Genomic DNA, 12,435 nt, shown 5'->3' on the forward strand with positions numbered 1-12,435 from the left:
TTTAATCAAATAAACTCATTACGTTGAATATTCAAGCAAACCCTGCCAACTCACAATGCAAACGGTCTCGTTAAAGGTTAATTCTCAGACTGGCGAGATGGCTCAGACTCTGAGTTCTCAACCTTCCTAACACTGTGAGACCCTTAAATGTTATGGTGACCCCCCAACCATAAAATTGTTTTGTTGCTATTTCATAACTGTAATTTTGCTACTATTATGAATCACAATGCAAATATCTGCTATGTAGGATGTCTGCTATGGGACTCCCAAAGGGGTCTTGACCTACAGCCTGAGAACCGCTGGCTCAAAGATTAAAGGCACCTGCCTCCAAACCTGGCCTCAGCACCATCCCAGAACCCACACGGTAGAAAGAGAAAACTGACTCCTACAAATCATCCTCTGACTACCAAACATAAACACATACACAGATTTTTGTGGGTTCAGCCCGAGCATCCATCTGGGAACCCACGCATCAAACATGGCAATTTTTTAGGAATTATTTGATGAATTGCTCCCAAGGCTGGACCCAGTAAGCCACACCCCACACTCTGATGATGACCTCTCTACCTCCTTCGTGTATTGAGGTAAAAGGGAACCCCTCCCCTCAACCCCACTGCACCTTCTGAAGCTTTATTGGAATGAACTAGCAATAAACACACTCAGTTGGGGAAGAGGCTTACAAATGTGTGGGTGTGGAAGAGGGGGAGCAAATCACTTCATGTTGGAAGGTCAGCAGAGCATGAGCGCCCACCTAACATGACTTAGAAACCTACAGATTCCTTTATTCCATAGGGGAAGGAGAGAACGAGGAAGTAAATAGCTTTCCTTCAGACCCAGCGGGCCTATTAGACACGCAGTGGGCCGGAACAAACTCTGACACCAAGACACACAACGGGTTGTCAGTGATTCTCTGTGGAGTGGAAGCAGAGGCAGCCATGGGTGACAGGCAGAAGTCTATCCAGGTGTGACGGCACACTGCCTGGCCCTGTGAAATGAGCTTAGGCGATGGGAACTCGGGGAAGGGACTCGGGTAATTGCTTCCTCTTTGGTGAGTCCAGACCTCAGGCAGATAAGAGAAGGTCACAGAAAACCTCTGCTAGCACTTGAAACGAGGCCATGAAGTTATGCTGGTGAGAATGACACAAGGTCAGATGGACCTTGACACTGAGCCTGCTTTTTAAAAGCTTTTTTCATTTACTTTAAATCAAATTACTCAGCATGTAAAAAAAAAAAAAAAAAAAAAAAAAAAAAAAAAAGCCAAAACAAAACAAAACAAAAACAAGCACTATATATTCAGGTTACCATTCTCTGAGGCCCCCCAACACAATCCAGGGCAGTAGCAAAGACAGCTAGGGCAAGCCACAAGCTCCGAGGGGGCTGATAGAATACTCTGGTCCTCCCAGGGCCCAGGATACCCTCCCCTATGCCACTCTTCTTTCAACCAGCTTTTCAGGCTGTTTAAAAGCCCTCCTAAAATGTTACTGTGGTAGCAAAGGAACGGGAAGGAAACAGCTATCAATGACCACAGACTGCCCAAGCCTCCAGCCTGAGACATCTCGAAACAAATACAGAAGTCCCTATCTCTTCCTCTGTGCCCCACCTCGTCCCTCCCTTACCATCCCCAAGCACGCAACCAACCAACCCAAACGAGTCACAGCATCCTAGAAACAGTTTTTTAGATCTGAACAGCAGAAGTGGCTGGAGCTAAGTCATGTGACTGTGAGGGACGTTAACTCAACTCTGAACCTCTCATGGCCCACATGAGCCTGTCCCCTGCCCATCCCACCCCTATCCTGCTCCTCTGGCTGGTGGGCCACAGTAAGATGCCACCATTCACCCTACACTGAGAGCAAGCATGGCAGTTGTTCATGTATCTTCTTCTCACAGCCATATAGGAGCTTCCACATAGAAAATACGCCCTGAATTCCATCACTTACCTTCCACGGTTCACTGCACTAGTCCAAGCCGGGATACCTGCAGTCTTGTCAATCACTCAGGGCCCAACCCAGGGGAAGGTCGCCATCACTGCACTGCTGTCACCATCTTGAAATTTTAATTGTGTAACAAGACACCTCATATTTTTACTTTGCACAAGGCCCTGCAAACTATGCGGCAGGCCCTGCCTGTGGTCTCTACTGGAGCATGAAAACCATGTGGATAGGGCCTGTGGTTTTTTCATATATGGATGAGCACAGAATCCACTCAAGTTCTATATCCAGGCTTCGCTACACTGCAACTGGAGCAACACTTGTTCTGACTATTATGAATATTTAAGGCGAGCTTTACTCAGAGGGCCAGGGAAGACTGCAGGTTACACTCTTAACCTCACCTTCACGCCTCTTCTCAGGCCAGCGCTGTTACTGAGAACGAGACAACCCATCACCAGTATGCAAGCTGGCTTTCTGGTCAGGTAGTCACAACATTCATGGAATGTCTATCCCACCTTCTGTTTTCATCTTTCTGGACATCTGGACCCAGACACTTAGCCGTCAGCTCTCTGCACTCCTCCAGATGTTAGCCGGGCTGGAGAGTTAGGACAAACAACCCATTAGTAATGCATGTGTGCAGACTGGCCCAGAACAAGCCAACCATTAGCTATACCGAGGCTCTTACTCCTTTCTGTAATGTGAAATACAGAGTGGTCCAACTTGCCCTCCCATCCCCCACCAATGGCAGAAAATACAGCCAGTCCCTGACTTAGGCCATTTTGTCTTGGGATTTGCAAACCCTACAGTGGTTTTGAAAGCAATACATGCTCAGCAAAGCCTTGTTTAACACATACTCTTTGGGCCTATTCCTAAGCCACGATGTACATCATCCTAAACCATGGTGTACATCAGCCACCGTCATGGTCAGCCTGTCCATTGCAGGGAGTGGCCAACACTCTGTGGTGCACTGTGGCCAAGGCTCTGTCCATCCATGTAGGGAGTGCCTGCTGCATCTGTAGCACTTCCAGTGTCCTAAGGTTCATCAAGACCCAACCCATTAGAAGTTGCACCCTCATCCTGGCTAGGGTCATCCTGACTCCTACCATGGGGATTTCAGGCTTCTGCAGGGTCCAGGAAGCCACCAGGTTCACAGCCAGGTATTCAGGGGTCTTCTGATCAGCATCCCTCCTCCCAAGGACAGTGCCTTTATGGTCCATAAGTGTTTCTGCTGCTGTCTCCCCAGCACCTGGCAGGATGCCTGGCATCTAGTAGGCGCTTCGTAAATATTTCTTGAGTGAATACATAAATTCATTTAATCATTTTGTGACTAAATGGGTTTTGAATGGGTACTGCCAGACTCTTTACTATGCAAATACAGGTGTTTAAGATTCTGCATTTTGATGAGCTGCAAATGGGCTGACAGGAATGCCTGCATTCAAGACTGCCTATATAATTTGCAGATCCCACTGTAAAATGAAGATCCTGGGTTCCAGGCTCAAATTACAGACCCAAAAGATTTTAAATCTACCCTCCCTCTCCTATCATGGTCAGGTTTTGGTTGCCATTGTTTGATTTTAATTATTGTTTGATATTGCCCTCTGTTGGACACAGGGACACCCTCAGAGTAAGTGAAACCCCACCCAAGGACCTGGGGCTTGCAACTAAGTCTGGTTTTGCCTGTGTTCACTCCCAGGCCCACATCAGAGATGAAGGGTGACCCGTTTAGTAGGCTGAGGCAGCAGAGGATTGACATTCAACCCCAGGAAGTGTGGGGAGGAGGGAGCTAAGAAAATGAGGGCTGGCTGAAAGTGAGGTCCTGTGTGATTCTGGGCTCCAAGTCCCTAGACATATTTTACAGTGCACACTACTGTAAAAATTGCTTAGACTTTCAAGAGGTCGGCCTCTAGAAAGGGCTTGTGCCCCTGAGTGTCTGGTCCTGGCCTTACCTCCTTATGCAATGTGCACTGTTCTTCAGTTCTGCAGTGTTTGGTTTGTAGACACTCCACAACCACAGCAGGTGAGTCCCAGGCATGGCTGGAGCTTAAATGAAAGCTTCTCTCCTTCTCTCCACAGGGGCTGTGAGGGCCTCCAGTGTATTCCCCATCCTCAGCGTCACTCTGCTCTTCTTCGGGGGCCTCTGTGTAGCTGCCAGCGAGTTCCACCGCAGCAGGCACAGTGTTATCCTCAGTGCGGGCATCTTCTTTGTCTCTGCAGGTGAGCATCTTCCCTAACCCTGGCGATCTCCCCAGACAACAAACCAAAGCCAGAGAGCCACACCGACGGTGAACGCCCAACTTGTGTATAGCTGAAGATGCTATTAGACAACAAAAGGCCCAGACTCTAGCTAAGGCTGCCACAGGAGGAACACATGGAGGGAACAAGATGTCAGCATCTATGAGACAAAGAGACAGCCAAGCATGGCGGTGCACGCCTAGAAAACCAACACTATGCAGGCTGAGCCACTAATTCCAGGCCAGCCTGGTTTGCATGGTGAAACTCTAAGGAGAGACAGGGAAGAAGCAGAGAGAAGAGAGAAGACAAGAGAAAGAGGGAAGAGGGACAGAGGGGACAGAGAGAAGGAGAAGGGTTAAAAAGGGGTTGGAGACACTTGCTTGCCAATCAACTGCTGTTCACAACATTTCAAGCATTCAAGTCCCTGTATCTCCCAAGCAGCTCAGGAGGAGGCAAAGGCAATACTCCCAGATGTTTTTGAGGAAGACCTGGTCATCCGTCCACAGGGGTTCTGAGCAGGAGAAAGTGAGAGGTGACCAGGAGATAAGACACCATCTTCAGAAACTTCTTTCACCCACCTCCTCCGATCTCCTCATCTTCCTCTCCTTCTTCTGTGTTTCCTTTCATGTCTTTGCCATCTCTTCCCATCAGTCCCCGCTCCAGGCAGGTCAATGACAACTGGATAAAAGGCTTTAGGAAAGCAAGGAACAAGGAAAGTTTACTCATCCCTTTTCTCATTGATGCAACAAAACGGCTGACAAAAGCTGCCTAAGGGAGAAAGGGTCTCTCTTGGCTCACAGTTTGAGGGCCCAGTCCACATTGGTGAAGAAAGCAACAGGAACATGAGGCAGCTGATCACATCGTGACCGCAGTCAGGAAGCAGAGAGAGATGAGCTGATACTCAATTCAGGCCCCCCAGATCATGGGGTGGGGTCATCCACACTTGGGGTCGGTCTTCCACCTTAATCAAAACAGCCTGGGAAGTCCCTCCCAGACATGCTCAGGCTTTCCTCCTAGAAGATTCTAGATGCAGTCAAGTTGGGAATTATTATTAACCATCATAGCAGGGGTAGAAGAAGATGGCTTTGGTCATAGCAGGGGTGGAAGAAGACGGCTTTGGTAGTGAACTTCAAACTTTGCTGTTTGTTGGTCCTCTCTTCCCCACAAGGGGTACTTTCCAAGAATCCTAGTGGACTCTGAAGCCAAAGAATAGAACCAAATCTATACACACTGTACTGACTCTGTAAAAACACACATATGAAAGTATAACTTATATATTAGATATAGTAAGATCTTAATAAACAATAAAATAGAAGAATCATAATAAACTGTACCAAGGTCATTTAAAGCATGTTAGTTGCTTCTTTCTATAGTGTCCTTGCACTATTTCCAGGCTAACATTGTCTACAGATAAGTGACATTTTGAAATCTGAGTTCTGGCTCCACCTTTTTGGCCTTGGGAGCCATCACCGACCTCCTGGTATCTTGGCTTTCTCACCTCCACCATGGCAAAGAGCAATGATTCCCACTTCACAAAGCCCGTAAAAAGGATACTAGGCATGCAAATCATGATGCTATTTTCTACTATTGGAAAAGCAGCAACAAGATTTTGCCAAGCATGGAGCCCAGCATCTTGGTCCCCTACCAGACCTTGCACTGGCTCCTTCCCCCACTATTACACTTTCTGCAGTGTGAGTAAGAGACAGCATCCACTCAGACCCTCATAGAGCCATTCCAGTTACAGACCACAAAGTACATCGTGCCCTTACCCTGGGGAGATGAGGTCACATGGAAGTAACTGTGGCTTCTGACCACACTCTGTGGTGACAGGTGCTAACTGGCTTAACAGGCTTTGGGGACTGTTCCTCCCACTGGGAGCCCTGTCCTTACTCTGGCTGACCAACCTAGAGAATCCACAGCAGTGTTGCACTGACGTGACAGTTCACAAAGAATGAGATAAGATCATTATTTTGTCCCCCTGGGGGATTGTCAAGGGAGAGTGTCACCATCTACTTTCTTTGCATGGGAGTATTGTGAGGGATGACAGGTAGGTTAGATGCAGGGGACCATGAGAGCCTTGAGGGGATACTTGTTAGGCTAAGACCCCTCTGGAGAGTAATCTTGTTACTCTCCCTCTGGAGCCCCAAGAGCCTTAAATTTCCACCTATAAAATGACAATATTGGAAGACCTCACGCTGTTCAAGGCCCTTTATGTGCTAAGGGTTTAGACGATCGGTACAGCCTTTTTTTGAGCACTGACTGTGTCCTGGGCCTGATCACAAGGTCCGAATGCACGAGCTCTGAAGCCAGGCCTCCCCAATGTTAGTCTTCCCTGCACTGTGTTCTCATTGTACCACAGCAGACAAGTCACTAAACTGCTCTGTGCCTCAGTTTCCCCACCTAAAAAGGTCTGAGTCATGATGATCCTGACTCTGGAGGTTGCTTAAAGGAGTAGATGAATTGGTACACATTACTGAGCCTAGATCCGTGGCTATAACCTGGTGTGACTCAACACAAAGTGAGTGTTACATGTTTTGTGTGCTTAATGCATACATCAAATCATTCATTCATTCATTCAACAAACACATCCTGTGTTCTTGCCTTGGGTCAAGCTCTGGGCTAGAATCTGGAGCAGTAGGGATGATCAAGTGTCCCCGAGAGCCTCTTTACTGAAATCTCAAACCACTGTGGCTAAGAGTCTTGGGCTCAAATTCGACTTTGTTAATTTCCTAGCTTACGCTGACATGGAAACTTACTAACTCACATTGCTTCCCTGTCTATAAAAGGGAATACGCGGTCATTCTCTGAAGGAAAAATTGTGGAGCTAGGAGCTTGTAGCGAAGCGGCACTGCGCTTGCCTAGCATGCTTGAAGCCCTGGGTACCAGCACCAGCACCGTAAAATAAACAAACCAAATCACTAAAGATGCCATCCAGTGTCCAGTCCAAAATAAGTGCCCTGTGAATGACTGATAGCTTGCTTGGCTTCCTGCCTCTTCAATCCAGTTTGACATTTGAGCATCTCTGTGAACTTTCCTACCGTTCCCCCCACCCCCAGAAAAGCCCTATTTTCTGGAACTTTCTAAACGTTGTCACCCACATTTCTCTGCTGTCAGAGGAGAGAGTGAGAACATGGCCCTGGGCACCCAGGGCATCAGTAGAAGCATCAGAGAGCTGAAATGCCTTTGAAGTCAGTTTCCCATTTAACTGAAAAATTCATGTGAATTCTGCTTTCTCCTTCTTATTATATCCATGTTCATTTTAATATAAAAGAATGTGTCTTCCACTAATCATCCAGGCAAATTGACACTTGGGGAAGAGAAGCCGTTTTTTTATCCTGGGTGGTGGTGGGGGGGGGGGTCATTGTAGCATGACAGAGCCAGATCTGTCATCTCCTGATCTGTCATCTCCCATATTAGAGGTATCTCAAACGAGCAGCCTACCTGAGGAAAGCCTGTGCCAGGAAAGGCCAGTACAGAACATGGTGTAGTGGCAGAACTTGTCCCTCCCCTACTAGGAGCAAATCCTACATGCAGTAGGACCAGAGTCATATGCAAAATATTTGTAAGACCTCACACATGTGCACCAGCCAATCAGAATGGTGGCACCGAAGCAACTCTGCTTGGCAAAGCTTTGTTTTATATTTTAAGGTTTATTTTATTTTTATTTATGTGTATTAGAGAGTGGGTGCCTGCAGAGGCCAGAAGAGGATGTGTGATCCTGTACAGCTGGGGTTACAGGCAGTTATCAGCCACAAGACAATCCTCTGAAAAAGCTGCGAGTTGTTTCTGCAGCCTCTAGGCAGGACTTTAAGATAACCCTGCAGTTGTACAGCTTTGGGGATATCTTGAGAAGTGCAGGGCATTTGAGGAGTGGAGGAAGGGACCCAACAGGAAGGCACCTGGAAAGGGTACTCAGTAGCTGGTGCTGGGCCTGCCAAGAGGGACAGACTCCATATAGTGCCACTGGACAGGTACTGAGAATTTGGAGGCAAGGAGATGCCAGTTGGTACACCAGTCCCCTCAATCATTGTTGGCAGCAAGCCTGAGCCCCTGACATAAAGAAGTATTGTTAGTCAGTCAACAGGAGATGAACGGACCCCAAGCACTGCCCCAATCACATTGCCTAGGGAGTCAACTCTTCTCCTAAACAGTTAGCAACTGGCTGTTCCCAGTGTAGTCTGTTGACGCCTGAGGGAGACGGGTACATTAATAAGCCAAGACTCTCCATTGAAACATAGCCGGCATTGGGTTAGCTTACACAACAGAGAGGTAAGTAATCCAGCAACTGTCTGTGTTTGCATGGTAGAAGAGCAAAAAGCCCCTGGGTTGCCCAGTCCAAGGAGCTGGACACCTCTACAGTCCTGGTCCGTAAGATCTGATGTTGAGTCCATGTTGAAAGGTTGAAGAAGCTGTTGTCTGCTGCCCAGGGACCATGGCAACAGACACACTAACTCAGAGTGGAGTTTGCATGTGCCCTGTGACTGGGTCCTCCACCCCACCCCACCCGCTGCCAGCCTATTAGATGGCATCACTAAAATTCAGGCTGATAATCAAGTTGATAATCAAGTCATGGGAGTGAATCGTCAAGGTTAATTGCTGGTGCGCCACAACAGCTGAACTAAAGTGTGTCTTATTCTGTGCAGAAAACAGAAGACTTGGAGGTCATGGGTGTAGCTCAGTGGTAGAGCACTGCCTAGTACATTCAAAGCTCTGGGTTCCATTCACAGCATCAGGCAGTCCCCCCCTCCCTGCCAAAACAAAGAGAAACAAGTCATCTTCCTTCTTCCAGGGCTTTATTCACCTTCTGACCACAGCTCCACCCTGTGTGTGTCCTCTGCTCTCTCATCAGCATTTCCAACCTCATGTATCTGGACATGCCCTACTCTACTTCCTAGCTGGCCCTGTTTGCTGCTTACAATGCCACCAGCATCGAAGCTGTACCCTCGAGAGTCAATTCTCTGTCCCTTCTCCCACACTTCATAGCTCACACACAGCCTTACCTCTCCTGTCAGCTGTCTGGATCCTGCTCAAAAACCACCTGGACTCCTAAGCAAGATTCTTCTCTCTCTCTCTCTCTCTCTCTCTCTCTCTCTCTCTCTCTCTCTCTCTCTGTGTGTGTGTGTGTGTGTGTGTGTGTGTGTGTGTGTGTGTGTGCCTCTCTCTGTCTCTGTGTGTGCGTGTGCCTCTCTCTCTCTGTCTGTCTGTCTGTCTGTCTGTCTCTCTCTCTCTCTCTCTGTGTGTGCCTCTCTCTGTCTCTGTGTGTGCATGTGCCTCTCTCTCTCTGTCTCTGTCTGTCTGTCTGTCTGTCTGTCTCTCTCTCTCTCTCTCTCTCTCTCTCTCTCTCTGTGTGTGTGTGTGTGTGCCTCTCTCTGTCTCTGTGTGTGCGTGTGCCTCTCTCTCTCTGTCTGTCTGTCTGTCTGTCTCTCTCTCTCTCTCTGTGTGCCTATCTCTGTCTCTGTGTGTGCGTGTGCCTCTCTCTCTCTGTCTCTGTCTCTGTCTGTCTCTCTCTCTGTGTGTGTGTGTGTGTGTGTGTGTGTGCCTCTCTCTGTCTCTGTGTGTGCATGTGCCTCTCTCTCTCTGTCTCTGTCTGTCTGTCTGTCTGTCTGTCTGTCTCTCTCTCTCTTTCATCTCTCTCTTCTCTCTCGCTCTCTCTCCTCCTCTCTCATCGTGGTGTGTGTGTGTGTGCACCTCTCTCTGGCTCTGTCTACAGGTGTGTGTGTCTGTCTGTCTGTCTGTCTCTCTGTGTGTGTCTCTCTCTCTGTCTCTGTCTCTCTCTGTTTCTCTCTCTCCCTCCCTCTCTCTCCCCTTTGCTCCTGAGTCATCTCATAGGCCTCACTGATAGGGTCCGTGTTGTATTGTGCTCTAGTTACATTTACATGTCAGTCTCTCCAACTGCTGGGGAGAAAGTCAAGGTCAGGGCCCCACATCTTGTTCATGTCGCCATCCTTGTGAGTTGGTGTCCAAGATTAAGTGGTGGCGGAACGGGTTACTTCAAGGGGGAAACAAATGCAGTCTGGGTTCTATAGGACTTGCTGAGAGTAGACGATGTCTTCTTTAGCCGATGGTGTCCTGCCCAGGACTGAGCATCAGAACTCATTTCCCAACAGACAAGCCTTGCAGGAAGAGCTCCGCTGTGGGATTTCCTGGCCACAACCCATTGCCTCCTCTCCGCGTTACTTCCACATGTTCTGTCAGTATTCCAACACTAAAAATGGCCGTTGCCTCTGAGGGTTTATAGAATGCGTGTTTTCTTCCTCCCCCCCCCCCCGCCCTCCCCCCTTTCTCTCAGGGCTGAGCAACATCATCGGCATCATAGTTTATATATCAGCCAATGCTGGAGACCCCGGGCAGAGGGACTCTAAAAAGAGCTACTCCTACGGCTGGTCCTTTTATTTTGGAGCCTTCTCTTTCATCATCGCGGAAATTGTGGGCGTGGTCGCCGTGCACATCTACATCGAGAAACATCAGCAGTTGCGTGCCAGATCCCACTCGGAGCTCCTGAAGAAGTCTACGTTTGCCCGCCTACCACCCTACAGGTATAGATTCCGAAGACGGTCCAGTTCTCGCTCCACTGAGCCTAGGTCTCGAGACCTGTCTCCCATCAGCAAAGGCTTCCACACCATCCCTTCCACTGACATCTCCATGTTCACCCTCTCCCGGGACCCCTCTAAGCTCACCATGGGGACCCTTCTCAACTCTGACCGGGACCATGGGTTTCTACAGTTCCACAATTCCACGCCCAAAGAGTTCAAGGAGTCGCTGCATAACAATCCGGCCAACAGACGTACCACGCCTGTCTGAGCTGACCTCTGACCTCTGCCCCGCCGCCCAGCACAGCCTTGGGGGAAGTGTACACAGATGTCTCTAAGGTTGCATGGCATGGTCCTCGTGATGGTATCACTTTTTACAAAGAACGAAACCAAATGGACTCAGCCCCCTCCACATCGGTCCCTCATCCCTCAGCCCTTTAACCCATCCACCTCCCCCAACTTTTCTCGCTCGTCCCTCAGTGTTACCCCCCTCTCTGTGTATCTGTACCAGGTGTTTTCCTTTTTGTTTTCCTTCTTTGCTGGAAGGACCATGGCATTTCTTCCCTCCTCGGGAAAGGACTGACTCAAAGCCGAAGGTGCAGTCGTAGCAGTGGGGGAATTTCCAAATCCCCATCAGTTGTATGCATAGCTGTTCCCATTGTCCACCCACACAAACTCTCGGGGAAACCCACCACACAGGCGGCCCCGGGAGAGGCATTCACCTTTAAGTGTTAGAAAAACATGACCAGAAATCAAGGATGTCAGTGCCCCGAAGCAGCTAATGTAATAAGCACTCGTGTTATTAAAGGTCTTTGCCTTGTAACCAGTGCCGCTGGAGGCGTTTGGCTTTGTTTTCTGAGTACTTCCTACACAAATGTGCTCTCCCACCACCAGCCTGGCTCGTGTTTCTCTTAGAAACCACTCTTCTCTCTTTTTCTCTCTAGCTATCAGGAATGATTTCCGTCTTTCACTGAGACCAGCGAGATCTTCTCTGTAGCCTTTCGTGCCACTTGAACCCCTGGAGGCTTCTCAGGGAGTTTGGTGGACGCTTGCCCCCCAAGTTCTGACTCTGACATTCAAAGCTGTCAACCTTCAAACCTCAGTCTCCTCATCTGAAGTAGAACTATGAGGTTAAACACGTCTGTATTATAATGATTAGTAATTTATAAAGAATTGTGCGAGTATTTTTGTGTAGTTTTGAGACAGGGTCTCATGTTGCTTAAGCGGCCTCAAACTTGCTGTGTGGCTGACAATGACTTTGATCTTCCCAGTCTTCCTTTTTCCACCTCCTAGGTTCCAATGCTACAGGCATACAGCACCAGATCTAGTTTTTATATGGTGCTGAGAATTGTGTGTGCTAGGTGAGGACTCTATCAAAATCCCCAGTGCAGGAATCAGATAGGCAAGTAGATAGATGATAGATAGATAGATAGATAGATAGATAGATAGATAGATAGATAGATGAATAGATTACTTTATTTTACATTATACATGGATTCTAGGTAGGGTGAGAATTGTATTAGTGACCAGTACTTGCCATAACAAAATACCTTAATCTAGGTAGCTTAAATAGCCGACTTTATTTCTCAAAGCTCTAGGCCATGACCTTTTTGGGGGGGTCAAACAACCCTTTCACTGGGGTCACATATCAGATACCCTGCACATCATATATTTACATTATGACTCATAGCAGTAGTGAAATTACAGTTAGGAAGTAGCAGAAAAATAATTTTATGGCTGGGGGT

General features: G+C 48.1%; 1 protein-coding gene across 1 annotated transcript in view; it reads left to right on the forward strand.

Moving 5' to 3' along the window:
- Cacng3 (calcium voltage-gated channel auxiliary subunit gamma 3) overlaps nt 1-11,198 on the forward strand; it is a 99,064-nt gene extending 87,866 nt beyond the window's left edge. The window contains exons 3-4 of the mRNA XM_051145190.1: nt 4,002-4,142; nt 10,450-11,198. Coding sequence (XP_051001147.1) covers nt 4,002-4,142; nt 10,450-10,961 — 653 coding nt within the window. The 3' untranslated portion in view covers nt 10,962-11,198. The remainder of the gene's footprint in view (nt 1-4,001; nt 4,143-10,449) is intronic.
- The last annotated feature ends 1,237 nt before the right edge of the window (nt 11,199-12,435 follow it).

This window comes from Acomys russatus, chromosome 5 (genome assembly GCF_903995435.1).
Source record: "Acomys russatus chromosome 5, mAcoRus1.1, whole genome shotgun sequence".
In the NCBI taxonomy this organism is placed as follows: Eukaryota; Metazoa; Chordata; class Mammalia; order Rodentia; family Muridae; genus Acomys; species Acomys russatus.